This window comes from Bos taurus, unplaced genomic scaffold, assembly GCF_002263795.3.
Source record: "Bos taurus isolate L1 Dominette 01449 registration number 42190680 breed Hereford unplaced genomic scaffold, ARS-UCD2.0 ScbfJmS_892_Leftover_ScbfJmS_927, whole genome shotgun sequence".
NCBI lineage: Eukaryota > Metazoa > Chordata > Mammalia > Artiodactyla > Bovidae > Bos > Bos taurus.
In genome coordinates, this window is record NW_020192291.1 from 425,489 (window position 1) to 440,081 (window position 14,593).

The 14,593-nt window shown below is 45.0% G+C and overlaps 1 protein-coding gene and 1 long non-coding RNA gene across 2 annotated transcripts in view; one reads left to right on the plus strand and one right to left on the minus strand.

The window, feature by feature from the left end:
• LOC132344802 (uncharacterized) overlaps positions 1-14,593 on the plus strand; it is a 282,704-nt gene that overhangs the window by 169,351 nt on the left and 98,760 nt on the right. The gene's annotated exons all lie outside the window — the stretch shown is intronic.
• On the minus strand, positions 1,107-3,194 carry LOC104976404 (melanoma-associated antigen B4-like). Its single transcript, XM_015461764.3, has one exon. It carries the CDS (start codon positions 2,690-2,692, stop codon positions 1,661-1,663), a length of 1,032 nt encoding a protein of 343 aa, XP_015317250.2. The 5' UTR covers positions 2,693-3,194; the 3' UTR covers positions 1,107-1,660.

Consider the following 14,593-nt stretch of genomic DNA (forward strand, 5'->3'; position numbering starts at 1 on the left):
CATGTGTGATCTATGTAAATCACCTGGTAGAATATGAGGCAAGCTTTGGTAATTTGAATGAATGCCAGTTATTACGAAGGTGATTTTGACCCCGAATGATAACAAACTTCCATCATATAATTTAACTTCCAAGTTATACTAGAGAATATGCAACTCCAAACAATAATCAAATCCACATCACGACTAATGCTCCCAAGCAAGTAAAACTAAGCAATATTTCCCTATTTGAGCACCTGTTTTAATAGGTGTTTGGGGTTATCTTCTCCACATGGATTCAAGGACAAGTTCATTTGTCTCAAGGACCAGCAACTTCCCTCTCAGGTGCTTTTTTTTGTCCAAACCACCCCTAATTTAATCCCACTGACAGTAAAAATTGAGCCCTCCCTTAAAGTTTGCCAAATTACACTAAACATAACCTAATTAAACTGCCCGTTTAACAGAACATGTTCTGGTGCTCCCATCCCAGAAAAAGAGACAGACCAGTGATGTCTTGGCATCTCGCTTCAATGGGTATCACCCTTATTTCTCAGAAACTCTCTGGACAGCTTTTGATGAAAACATGTAGTGTGAGTGTTCACTTGCCCTGGCTCAAGTGCACAGGGCCCCTTCCATTCCCTATGGTTTTCGGATATCCCCAAACAATGGTGAATACATGGTTTAGATATACTCCAGATTTACAGCCTCACCTCTGAGAACCATCATATGAGTGTCTAGCATCACTCCCACAGCTTCATCTAGCCCATCATGCATCTGGACTGAAAATGACCTCCCACCAAGGAACTAGACGTTTCCCAAAACCCAGTGCCGCCTTAATCATGTAACTTCGACTTGCTTGCTCTCATCTGGAACCTCCACTTCCACACCTCCCCCACTTAAATTTATGATTTGTTTATTCCTTAGAGTTAGCTCACCACCTTCCTTATATGTTACCTGCTGCTAGACTCAAAATTCCATGGGCAGTGCCTGGGCTTCATTTTCTTACCAACCCAGTTGTAAGAAAGCCTTCTAAACAGAAGATGGTCAATTAATTTGGGATAACAAGGAAATAATGAGGAAAGACTCTGTTTTATTATGATTTAAGTGCCATACAGTATGAATAAGCTAAACAAATCTAATCCATGTTATTAACTTTTACACGGAAAGAGGACAGATAAGAAGACAAAGAATAAACCAGCATTTACTCTGAAAGCTTTGTGATCCCAAATACTTATCTCTTGGGTTCTTAGACACATTTCCAAGTAAAATTATATTCCAATGTTATGTTACCTTGTTCTGGACCATAAGGAAAATATTGAAGTCTTTTCAACTTGTTTATAAATAATGAATTCTTATTCTTAAACCTAACAGCAGTAAACATGACATCCATGACATTAATAAACCTAGATTCTGAAGCAAAATAAACCTTATGAAGAGTAGTGACATTTAAAAATACAAAAAACCTCTATCTCCTTACCTAAGTCATCTACTTTTGACTAGATATTATTCATATGGATAAAAGGAAAACATGTATATTTTGTTAAACCTGCACCTAAACTCCCTTACTACTTAAAACTGTGAAGAACATATGGGTTTTGTTCCCCCGACCCCTACTACCCCACGCTATTTAAGAGGTGGATTGTTCTCTTCCAACACAAAGGGAACAAAGTGCCCTAACCCCTCTCTAGATATGGGAGGAGCTATAGGACTTGGCCCTGGTAGGGGCACTGGCTTCAGCCACTGTTGGAACCCAGGCCACGCCTCTCAGCCCTGCTCTCTCCACCTGACCTCTCGGAGCCTCGTCATAGAGGTCTGGGAAGGAACTCGGGACCTTATCCTGGATCTTGGTCAGAACTTCCAACACCTTCATCTTAGTGGTCTCAGCATAAGCTCGCGGGCCCCACAGGAACTCGTAGCCCGGAGGATCACTATTGGGCACCTGGTGGTAGTTGAGGTACCCCTTCTGCACCAGATCTTTGGTGATGAGCTTTCTGGGCTCCCCAAAGATGGAGTGCTTCTTCCCAGCATGGATCCCAAACACATTGAGGAAATCCCAGATCTCCTCCTCACTGGTGCAGTTACCCTTCATAAAGATGATGCCCAGGAGTGCCATGAGGAGACCAGACTTGGGCAGCTCCTCCTCATCACTTGCACCTTCCTCAACCCCGAGACTGAACTTGTTGACGAGAGTGTAGATGTTCCTGCTGCAGTCAAATTCCTTCAGCTCCAGGCCAAACACCAGCTCCACGCGCTCAGAGGCTCTGCTCAGGATCTCAGGCAAGTGCTGCTTGTACTTCCTGCCAGTGATATTCAGCATGCCGTTCTGTGTGATGGGCTCCTTCTTGGTGTACCTCTCCAGCAGGAAATCCATCACCATGCTGGCCTTCCTCATCAGAGGATCTTTGCGAATGCTCCAAGCGAGCAGGGCTGCCTGGGCAGCATATGCACTTTCCTCCTTGGGGCCCTGGGCACCTTCCTCAGATCCTGCACAGGAAGCCTCTGCAACAGGAGAGCTAGGGGCCATGGCTCCCTGAAGCTCCTGGCGATTGCCAGCAGCAGGGGAGCTCGGGGGAGAACCCTGAGGGGCAGAAGAGGGGGAGGAGGGGCACTCCTCTCCTGGGGCTGCAGCAGCACTGGCCTGGGCCTCCTGAGTGTCCCCCTGGACCTGGTGGTGTTTCCCATGGGCATGTTGCTTGTTTTTGTGCTTCCGAGGCATGATGACACAAGTCAGGGACCGCAGGCGGGACTGCAGTTAGGAAGGCAGGCTTTGAGTGGCCTTGAGGAAGGAAAAAGAAATGTTGTTAGCACCTACACCAGAGAGGGTCATCCCGGGTTTAAACGAAGTCCGCTTTGTAGGTGGCCTTGAGTCCACTGCTCTAGGACCCACAAGTCTCCTGTTCTCCTTGTCAGCCTGTCCCCTGAGACCCCTGAGGAAGAAGTGAGAGTGAGCCCTGGGCACAGCCAGACATCCCTGCCTGGGCGTTAGAGGCGGGCCTATGGGGGCTGGCAGGGGAGGCATGTCCTTTCAGTTCACATTCAGAGTTAGGATGAAAAATGGGGAATGACCCCCTAGCACCCGCCCCAATTCCTGTTCTGCTCTGAAGGCTGATGCTGCCACCTTCCCTGTGACTGGAGAAGGAGAGGAGGGAGTGCTCAGCCTCCCACCTAAGGGTCCCGGGACCCGCCCTTCTGTATGCAAGCTCTAACCTCCCCACTCAGACCGCAGCCCTCCTTCCCTGTGTTTGGCCGGGAGTAAGCATTGACTACAGGGGAGGGTCCTGATTCGCCCGTGTGTCCGCGAGGATGGTCCTCACCCTGGCTCCTCCTGAGCCCTGACATCCTCCCTGTACTGACCAGCTACCAACCCCTCAGACCGAGGTGCCCTCCTCCCTCAGTGTCCCGCATCCGAGATCACAATGAGGGTGACCTGCAGCAGTTAGAGCTGCCCAGATCCTACCCGGATGCTCTGAGGCCAAGTCTGGGGGCGGGGGGGGGACGGTTTCACGTGGCTGCCGTTCTAGGGTGAGGAGGCCCTCAGTACTTCCCGACGGTCCCTCCTTTAGCTACAGGGCTCGGGGCTTTCCCTCTAATGAGCAGAACTGGAGTCCACCAGCCCCGGACCGAAGCCTTCCTCTCGGAGACCACCTGGGTGAAGTGGATGGACTTGGGGCTTAAGATGCAGGCCCGAATTCTCCAGGGGAGAGCAGGGGCAGAGTGGCCGGGGGTTGTCCGGCCCCCTCTTTTCAGAGGGAAAGGCTTGGGCGTGCTGGACGTGTGTCCCACACTTGTAACTCACGTCACCTCACACTTGGACACCTGTTGAGACCTGGGAGTCCTCCATCTAGGTACCCTACACGGCAGTTCTCTAAGACGGCAGCAGCCTCAGCGTGTTGCATTGTCGTCACTTCCTGTCATGTGGATCTGTGTTCCCGGTGGACAGCAGAGGTGGGGCCAGGGAGGGCGGGGTTCCGGGGGAGCTTCCCGGAGGATTGGCATGTGGACTTTTCCTTGAATCGTCGCGGATCCTGAGACCTTCCCTGTACCAAGCGGAGTCTACAGGCCTCCCTCCCAGCTCTAGCTTCCGTCAGCAACCCAGCAGGAATTGTTTCTGGCCTGGCCGAATAGGCTTCCTGGGGCTCCTGAGAATGACAGTGAGGGCACTTTCAGGCCCCGACTTCTGAGCTGAGTGAGGCTCCGTCCACTCTCCATGTCTTCCCTTGACCCCTGTAGGTGGTGGGCTACGTCCCATCTGCTGACCTGAGGCCAAGGCCTCCCATCAAAGACATCAGGTTCCGAGACTCCTGGTGAGAAGTGCACGTACATCTCCTCTGGGCCCTTCTGCCTGAGGCTTCCAGGAAATGGCTGCTGCAGGTAAGATGAGCTGAGAGGGAAGAATGGAAGACTGCCTTCTGTGGTGTGAACCCCTCACATCTCACTCAGGATCTTCATATTGACTGCTGGCAGGGCCTGGAAATCCTTCCCTTTCTGAATGAATCCACCTCTGTCCCCAACCATGCCCCACACCATCCCAGCAGAGTAAGTGAAGGGGCTCCTTAGCCTGACGGTTCTCACTATGGGCTCTTAGTCGACTGCAAGGGCATTGCTCGAAAATTCTGAGGTGAATTTCTGTCCTTTGGTACAATTTTTGGGATACTAAGTTTTCTCTTTTAGTCCCTGCATGATGGTCTATTAAGGTGATCACTTAAAAGGGCCAGTTGTCATCCACTAACAAAGTTTGTGCTGGTTTTTTCATGACCTCTGGGCCATGCTGCCACATCCAACTCAAACTGGTTCCCCAGGGTCTTGGCATGGGAGCTGTGAGATGCTACCTCAGATTCCTTTAGTGAGGCTGTAGCGATTCATGGCCCCAGGGCACAGTGGAAGAATCAAGAGCTGAACTTTAAAGCCTTTTCCAGCTGATCCTGTTGTCTTCTTCCCTTGTAGCCTGCACAGCCCTTGTCAGTCTCTGAGGACTCCCTCACCTTGACACTCATAGGGTCAGTTCATTAGAGACTTATTTTGCCTCGGGCACTATTTAGTTTTGTGTTATGGCTTCTGTTAATAGTTGTCTTTATTCCTTGTATAAGTTTTCCACGGTTTATTCTGGGTTCAGTAAACAGCATCCCATGTTTGATTGTGGTCTCAGCTGGTCTGACTGGAGTAGATCTGTAAAGAGTTAAGAAACATCGACAGTCTTACAATATCTGCTCCTCATGAATACACATAACATACTATTCTTCTGAGACTTCTTTCTCCTAAGACTGTCAGGAAATTCTTCTTGTTGCCTCTATGTGGAATGTATGCATTGTTCTGAGGTTTCTTTGTAGGTACGCTTTTTTGGTATGGTTGCTTTTATTTATGGTGTATTTTCTATTACGTGGTCTAAGTAATTGTTGATTCTTCCAGGCCAGACTCCTGATTTTGCTATAGTGATCCGAGATAGCCGAAGTTATTTATATGTTTCAGTATTTTCTGTGCGTGTATCCTAAGATTTTTAATTTGAGGATAAATTCTTATGTTATCTTTGCTCTTCATTGTTCCTGTCTCTTATTCATTTGGCATTGTTGAATATAACTCTGTACTGGCTATGTGTTCTTGTCCAGATTGTTTCTGCATTTTAAATGAGTAGAGCGTTTATGAAAAATTTTAATTGGAGGAGAATTGCTTTATAGTGTGTTAGTTTCTGTTGTACAACAGTATGAAGCTGCTCTAAGTATACTTATATTCCCCTCCATGAGCATCCCTCAGGCCACCCCCATCTCAGTCCTCCAGGTTGTCACAGAACAGCAGTCTGAGCTCCCTCTGTTGTAGAGCACCTCCCCACTAGCTCTCTCTTATATAGACGGTAGTGCATATATGTCATAGCCACTCTCAGTTTGTCCCTCTGTCTCCAACCCTTGCTGTGTCCATGTCTTTTCTCTACATTTGTCTCTATTCCTACCCTGCAAATAGATTCATCACTGCCATTTTCTAGATTCCATTTAAATGTGTTAATACACAATACTTTTTGTTCTCTTTCTGACTTACTTCACTCCATGAAACAGACTCTAGGTGCATCCACCTCACTGCCACTGACTTAAATTTGTTACTTTTTAGGGTTGAGTAATATTCTGTTGTATATATCTACCACAACTTCTGTATCTATTCAACTGGCAGTGGAAGTTGAGGTGGATGCTTCCATGTCCTAGCTATTGTAAATAGTGCTGCAATAAACAGTGCGGTCCGTGAATCTTTTCATACATGGCTTTCTTAGTGTGCATGCCCAGTAGTGGGATTGCTGAGTCATCGGGTAGTTTTATTTCAAGTTTTTAAAGGACTCTCCATAATGTTCTCCATAGTGGCTATATCAATTTACATTCCCCCTCAAAGTGCAAGAGGGTTCTCTTTTCTCCATGCAACTTCATCACTTATTGTTTCTAGATTTTTTTTATGATAGTCTTTCTGGCAAGTGTGAGGTGATGCATCATTGTAGCTTTGGTTTGCATTTCTTTCATAATGAGTGGTGAACATTTTGTCTTTTGAGCCTCTGTATTTTTTTTAAAGAACAGATTTACGATTACAGAAAATTTAGCAGACAGTGTAGAGTTCCTATAGAGCCAGTCTCTTCCTCCACTTAGCATCTTCTGTTATTAACATCTTGGAATGGTTCAACTGATACAAGTTCATTTGTTAAAATTGAGCAACTGATACCAATATGGTGTTATTACCTACTGTCCATTGCTTACAATATATTTTACTTTTGTTGTTTTGCAGTTCTGTGTTGTTGCTTTTGTTCAGTTGCTCAGTTATCTCTGACTGGGAGCCCATGATCTGTAGCACGCCAGGCTCCCTATTCTTCACGATCTCTTGGAGTTGGCTCAGACTCATGTCCATCCAATTAGTGATGCCATCCAACCAACTCATCCTCTGCTGCCTCCTTTTCTTTTTCCCTTCAATCTTACCAACATCAGGGTCTTTACCAATGAGTCAGCTCTTCCCATCATGTGGCCAAAAGTTTCAAGCTTCAACTTCAGCATCAGATATTCCCATGAATATTCAGCATTGATTCCCTTCAGGAGTGACTGGTTTGATCTCCTTTCTGTCCAGGGGACTCTCAAGAGTCTTCTCCAGCACCACAATTAAACAGCATCAGTTTTTCAGCACTCAGCATTCTTTATGGTCCAGCAGTCCCATCCACACATGACCACTGGGAAAATCATAGCTTTGACTAGACACACCTCTTTTACTAATGTGATGTCTCTGCTTTTTATTACATGTTCTAGGTTTGTCATAGCTATTCTTGCAAGGAAACAGTGTCTTTTAATTTCATGGCATCTTTTAATTTGGGGCTTCCCTCGTAGCTCAGTTGGTAAAGAATCTGCCTGCAGTGCAGGAGATGTGGTGTCAATTCCTGTGTCAGGTAGATCTCCTGGAGAAGGAAATGGCAACTGACTTCAGTATTCATGCCTACAGAATCTCATGGACAGAGGAGCCTGGGAGGCTACAGCCCATGGGGTCACAAGAGTCAGACAGGACTTAGTCACTAAACCACCACCACCACCGTCATGGCTGCATCCACCATCCACAGTGATTTTGGAGAAGAAAATTAAATCTTCCATTATTTCTACTTTTTCCTCATCTGTTTGCCATGAAGTGTTGGGACCAGATCCCATGTCTTAGTTTCTTGAATGTTGAGTTTTAAGCCAGCTTTTTCATTCTCTTCTTTCACTCTCATCAAGAGTCTCTTTAGTTCCACTTCACTTTCTGCCATAAGGGTGGTATCATATGCATATCTGAAAGTATTGATATTTCTCTCAGCAATTTGATTCCAGCTTGTGTTCATCCATCTGGGAATTTTCATGATGTACTGTGCATATAACTTAAATAATCAGGGTGACAATATGCAGCCTTAATGTACCCGTGTCCCTATTTTGAACCTGTCTGTTGTTCCTTGTCCACTTCAACTGTTGCTTCTTAACCTGTATACCGGTTTCTCAGAAGGCGGGTAAGGTGGTCTGGTATTCCCATCATTTAATAATTTTGCAGTTTCCTGTGATACACACAGGCAAAGGCTTTTGCATAGTCAAACAAGTAGGAGTTTTCCTGGAGTTCTCTTACTTTCTCTATGACCCAGTGAAGATTACCATTTTGACATCTGAGTCCTCTGCCTTTTCTGAATCCAGCTTGTACATATTGGAGTTCTCTTTTCAGATACTTTTGCAGTGTAGCTTGAAGGATTTTGAGCATTCCCTTGCTTGCATGTGAAATTAGCGCAATTATATGATACTTTGAACATTCGTTGGCATTGCACTTTTTCGGATTGGAATGAAAGCTTACCTTTTCCAGTCCTGTGTCCTCTGCTGAGTGGTCCAAATTTGCTGGCATATTGAGTGCAGTACTTTAACAACATCATCATTTAGGGTTTGAAATAGCTCAGCTGAAATTCCTTCACCTCCACTAGCTTTGTTCTTAGGAATGCTTCCTAAGGCCCACTTGACTTCACAGTGCTGGATGTCTGGCTCTAAGTGAGTGATCACATCGCTGTTATCTGGATCATAAAGACCTTTGTTGAACAGTTCTTCTGTATATCCTTGCCACCTCTTCTTAAAATCTTTTGCTTCTGTTGTGTCCCTATAGTTTCTGTCTTCTATTGTGCCCATCTTTGCATGAAATGTTCCCATGGTATCTCTAATTTTCATGAAGAGATCTCTAGTCTTTCCCATTCTATTTTTCCCCTCTATTTCTTTGCATTTTTCACTTGAAAATTCTTTCTTATTACTCCTTGCTGTTCTTTGGAAATCTGCATTCAGATTGCTATATCTTTCCTTTGCCTTTTGCTTCCCTTCATTCTCAGGTATTTGTAAGGCCTCCTCAGACAACTATTTAGCCTTTTTCATTTCTTTTTCCTGTGGATGGTTTTGGTTACTACCTCCTATACCTTGTTCTGAACCTCCATCTTTAGTGTTTCAGGCAGTCTTCCTACCAGATCATATCCCTTGAAACTATTCCTCACCTCCACTGTATAACCATAAGGAACTTGATTTAGATCATATCAGAATGGCCTAGTGATTTTCTCTACTTTCTCCAACTTAAGTCTGTATTTTGCAGTAAGGAGCATATGATCTGAGGCAGAGTGAGCTCCGGGTCATATTTATGCAGACTATGTAGAGCTTCTCCATCTTCAGCTGCAAGCTATTCCTTTACTTCCTACCTTTCCATTCCAGTCCGCTGTTACGAAAAGGACGTTTTGGGGGGATGGTAGTTCTAGGCTGTGATGTACATCTTCATAGCACCACTGGACTCTAGCTTCTTTGGCATCAGTGGCTGGAGCATAGATTTGAATTACTGTGATGCTGAATGCTTTGCCTTGGAAATGAACCAACATCATTGTGTCCTTGTGCACACTGCACCCAGTACCTGCAGTTCACAGTCTTTTTGACTATGAGACTGGTCCATTTCTTCTAATGGATTTTTGCCCACAGATACAATGGTAATCTCAATTAAATTCACCCATTCCTGTCCATGTTAGTTGTCTGATTTCTCAAATGTTGACGGTCACTCTTGCCATCTCCTGCTTGACCAATTTCCATTGATTCATGGACCTAACATTCAAGGTTCCTATGTATTACTGTTCTTTACAGCATCGGACTTTACGTTTACCACCAGACACAGGCACAACTAAGCATCATTTTGACTTTGGCCCAGTCTCTTCATTCTTTCTGGAGCTATTTCTGGGCTCTTCCCCAATAGAATATTAGACACCTACTGACCTGGGGGGCTCAGGTATCTCCCCCTGGTATGATCTCCTGGTATCATATCTTTTTGCCTTTTCATGATGTTCACGGGGTTCTCGAGACAAGGATACTGAAGTGGTTTCCTATTCTCCTCTCCAGTGGACCGCATTTTGTTAGAATTCTCCAACATGACCCGTCCACCTTGGGTGGCCCTACAAAGCCTGGCCTGTAGCTTTTGAGTTACACAAAGGTGTGATCCACATGATCATTTAGGTTAGCTTAGTGTGACTGTGGTTTTCGTTCTAGAGGATATGGCATTGTAGTTCTTCTGTCTGCCCTCTGAAGAATGAGTTTAAGAGGCTTCTGGAAGCTTGCTGTTGGGAGGGACAGGCTATGAGGAAACCTGGCTTTTGCTCTATTGGGCAGGGTAATGGTCAGTAAATAAATAAATAAAAATTAGAAAAGCCTAAAGAAATATGTAATTGTAATACAAGTAAAATCATTAATGACATTTGTAGCCATTAGATTGTTATTGAATACCTCATTAAGGATTTTGAACACAGAGAGAAATATGTGAGATGTAGCTAATACGGAGGAGGATGAAACTTCCCTCTGCCCTTCTAGGTTCTTTTTTTTTTTAATTTTATTTTATTTTTAAACTTTACATAATTGTACTAGTTTTGCGAAATATCAAAATGAATCCGCCACAGGTATACATGTGTTCCCCATCCTGAACCCTCTTCCCTCCTCCCTCCCCATACCATCCCTCTGGGTCATCCCAGTGCACTAGTCCCAAGCATCCAGTATCGTGCATCGAACCTGGACTGGCATCTTGTTTCATACATGATACTTTACATGTTTCAATGCCATTCTCCCAAATCTTCCCACCCTCTCCCTCTCCCACAGAGTCCATAAGACTGTTCTATACATCAGTGTCTCTTTTGCTGTCTCGTGCACAGGGTTATTGTTACCATCTTTCTAAACTCCATATATATGCGTTAGTATACTGTATTGGTGTTTTTCTTTCTGGCTTACTTCCCTCTGTATAATAGGCTCCAGTTTCATCCACTTCATTAGGACTAATTCAAAAACACTCTCTGACATACATCACAGCAGGATCCTCTATGACCCACCTCCCAGAATATTGGAAATAAAAGAAAAATAAACAAATGGGACCTAATTAACCTTAAAAGCTTCTGCACATCAAAGGAAACTATTAGCAAGGTGAAAAGACAGCCTTCAGAATGGGAGAAAATAATAGCAAATGAAGCAACTGACAAACAGCTAATCTCAAAAATATACAAGCAACTCCTACAGCTCAACTCCAGAAAAATAAATGACCCAATCAAAAAATGGGCCAAAGAACTAAATAGGCATTTCTCCAAAGAAGACATACAGATGGCTAAAAAACACATGAAAAATGCTCAACATCACTCATTATCAGAGAGTGAGGCAGAGCAAAATTATACACCTGAGAAGGATGAGAGCAGGCTGTCTGGAAACCAGAAGCGGTCCTGCCATGTGGTAGGGTCATGTGTGTCCTGTGTCATTTGACTGACAAGTTGATGGACAGCTTTAGGTTATATAACTTTTCTCCTAGTGTGCAGGCAGTTACCCATAAGTACCCAAGCAAAATCGATGGAGTGGGAGGGAAGACAGAAACCACAGTGCTATTTTTTATAAATATGGCATCATGAACCCTGGGTTACAGTAGTCACCGTTTAGATCTTGGTGCACCTATGCCACCCTGTGCTGGCACTTTATCTTGCTTGGTCCTGACATGGCTGGAAACCTAGTGGTGGTCATTGGCCAGAAAAGGGAGCCTCTCTGGGTGTGTTCTGACCACCAGTGTTCAGGTGGGGAAGAGGAAGACAAAGCATCCCTGGCTGCTAACCTGGCTCAAGTATTATACTCCCAATTAGATTCTGAACAGGGAACAGCCATTGTTCCCATGGGAAATGGTTGGGAGTTTGCCATGTGATAGCTGTCTCCCAGCTGAGTGCAGAATCTGTATATAGTTGTCCTTTCTGCCTGTGAGAGTGTCTGAGCAAGGATGATATAAATGTCCTTCTGGGTTAACTCAAAACTCATAGATGTCTAAATTTGTCTAGATATTTTTTGGGGTCATCTGAGAATTTTCCTTAATCTTGTTTTATCCAACTGAGATCCTGCATGGAGAAGGGAACTTGGATTCTTATGGAAGTCTGGTGGGCCCTATGACTTCCTGAGGTGGGTAGAGTTTAAGGAGTTTTGGAACCCCAGGTTAGAGGGCAAAGCATTGGTGATGGGGTCTGGGAGCTGTGGTGTTCAATGCTGAGTATAGTGAAGAAGAGGTCTGTGGTCCATGAGGCTCCTTCTTTTGCCCAGAAAGAGTTCCTGTGAACAGGGCTCAGGGGCTGGCTGATGGTTAGTATCATCAGGAGAAGGGGAAGGGCTTTTGTAGACAAATTAAGCATTGCCAAGCCAGCAGAGTCTACCTGGCAAGTCTTTCAAAGTTCAGAGTTTTTCCTAAAGGCAAGGAAGACTTGGACCAAGGGACCTCACTGGAATCCTAAGGGCAAGTCTTCAGCAATGGACAGTTACCCATCTGAAAAGGAAATGGCTAATGCTCATAAGGGCCTTCCAGTGTCACTGAATTCCCTTATGGCCTTTACATGGCTGTGGCATCCCTCACCTGTGATCTTGCTTGGCAGAATATGGTTCACTTCTCACCCCAGGGGCCATTGTGGCTTCCCTGATTATTTTTTTTAAGAAATTATTTATGTATTTCATTTTGGTTGGGCTGGTTCTTTCTGCTGTGTGTGTTCTCTAGTTTCGAGGAGCAGGGGCTACCCTTCATTGGGGTGCACTGGCTTCTCATTGTGGTGGCTTCTCTTACTGCAGAGCACAGGCTCTAGGATGCATGGGCTTCACTAGTTGCAGCAAGAAGTGGTAAAGTAGAAGAAGTGTTAGGAGATTGCTGTTGTTGTTCAGTCTCTAAGTCATGTCTGACTCATTGTGGCCCCATGGATTGTAGCCCTCCGGATCCCTGTCCATGGCATTCTCTGGGCAGGAATACTGGAGTGGGTTGCTATTCCCTTCTCCAGGGGAACTTCCCAATCCAGGGATCGAACCCCTGTCTCCTGCCATTTCAGGTAGATTTTTTACCCTCTGAGGCACCAGAACAGCCATATTTCGGAAGGCAGCCAGAAAATTTTTAGCCCAATTTTTTTTCTTTCTTTGTCCATTCTCTACCTATCCTGTAGACACACTCACTTGAATTTTATAAACACAAAGTGGAGGCATTCATGGCATACAGTGTCTGGATTTGGACACCCAAAGCAAAGATATTGGGAGTCTAGGTGCAGAGAAATGCAGAAGAACGTGACTTTAATTCTAGCCCTATGAACCAGTATAACAGACCATAGTATAAAATTTCTGATGCGGTGGCATGGAGATCTCCTCTACCTGAAACCTATCACATCAGGTTTTGACTGAAATCCACATGGCCAGGACTCCAACCCACCCCCCCTCAAAATCCAGTTTGAGTCTTGAACCATGGTCTTTTAATTAGAATCACTTACCTGGTACCTGGATGTACTGTGGTTCACATTGTTTGTGTCTCAGCACAGAACGAATTCAGCAACAGGCAAAGTGTTAGGCAAGAAATAGATTTATTTATATAGGATGCTTGTAAAAGATACAAGAAGGCAGGTGATGGAACTCTGCCTGGAAGATTAAGTGGAATACATTTTATAGTCAATGGAAAGTGGAGGACTAGGAAAGACTGCCCTCTTTGAATAGAGGTCAGGCTTACATCACTCCCTTCCAATTCATTTGGAGCAGGAGAGTGTCTGACCTTATGAGGTCAAACTTGGATTACTGTACAACTGCTTCAAATCAATAGAAGGCTGGTGTCATTCTTCTTTTTCCTAAAGGCCTGGGTGACATCTCATGTACGAATTATGGCTTTATATTTAAACAAACCTGCCTTCTTCCACAACATTCTGATACCTTTCGTGAACAGTGTTAACATACAACAGTCTACCAAAGGTTCCTAGGTTTCTCTAAGTTGGTGATGGACAGGGAGGCCTGGCATGGTGCAATTCATGGAGTCGCAAAGAGTCGGACACAACTGAGCGACTGAACTGAACTGAACTGTACTGATTCCCCTCCTAGACTTTTAGATCTACCTGTCTGTCTGTCTGTGCTCAAGCCCTCATTTATTTTTGACACTTTGCAACCCCATGAACTGTAGCACTCCAGGCTCTCTGTCCATATGATTCTCCAGGCAGGAATACTGGAATGGGTAGCCACTTCCTCCTCCAGGAGATGTTCCAGAACAGGCATCAAACCTTCATCTCCTGCATTGCAAGTGGATTCTTTTCCACAGAATCACCGTGGAAAGCTACCTGTATCCTATGCTATTCTATCCCTGTCATATGGAGGAAGGCTCCCCTAGCCAAGAGCTGTCATTTCTCTTGGTGGGAGCCTTCTAATGAAGATCTCCAGCTTGGACTATTGCCTAGAATTTAGTGAGCAATTTTCTTCCCAACAAGTGGAAGGGGCAGTCATGCATGTGCAGAAACATCAAAAGTAAACTTTCCTAGCAAGAACTTGAGAGGAGGGGCATGCCACTTGTTTTGGGGCCTTCCTTCAATTCCCATTATCATGGAGGATTTGAAGGACAAAAGCCCAGGGAAATCAGTCTGCACAGAGTAGCTGATGCACGTATGAAAAAACTGTCTTCCCTGCCACATCAAGGGTTACCTGAAGATCCTCTGGAGAAATGACCAGGGGTCCTCTGGGAACTGCTGGGAGGTCTTGCAGCTCCTGTCTCTTTACCTGAGGGCATGTGCTCAGAGCAAAGCTCACAACTCTCTGAGACCCAATAGAAGAAAGCAGAGGTTGCCTAACTTACCACA

Bases quoted from the DNA above. Each gene is read 5' to 3' on its own strand.
- LOC104976404 (XM_015461764.3), bottom strand. From the start codon at position 2,692: ATGCCTCGGAAGCACAAAAACAAGCAACATGCCCATGGGAAACACCAC.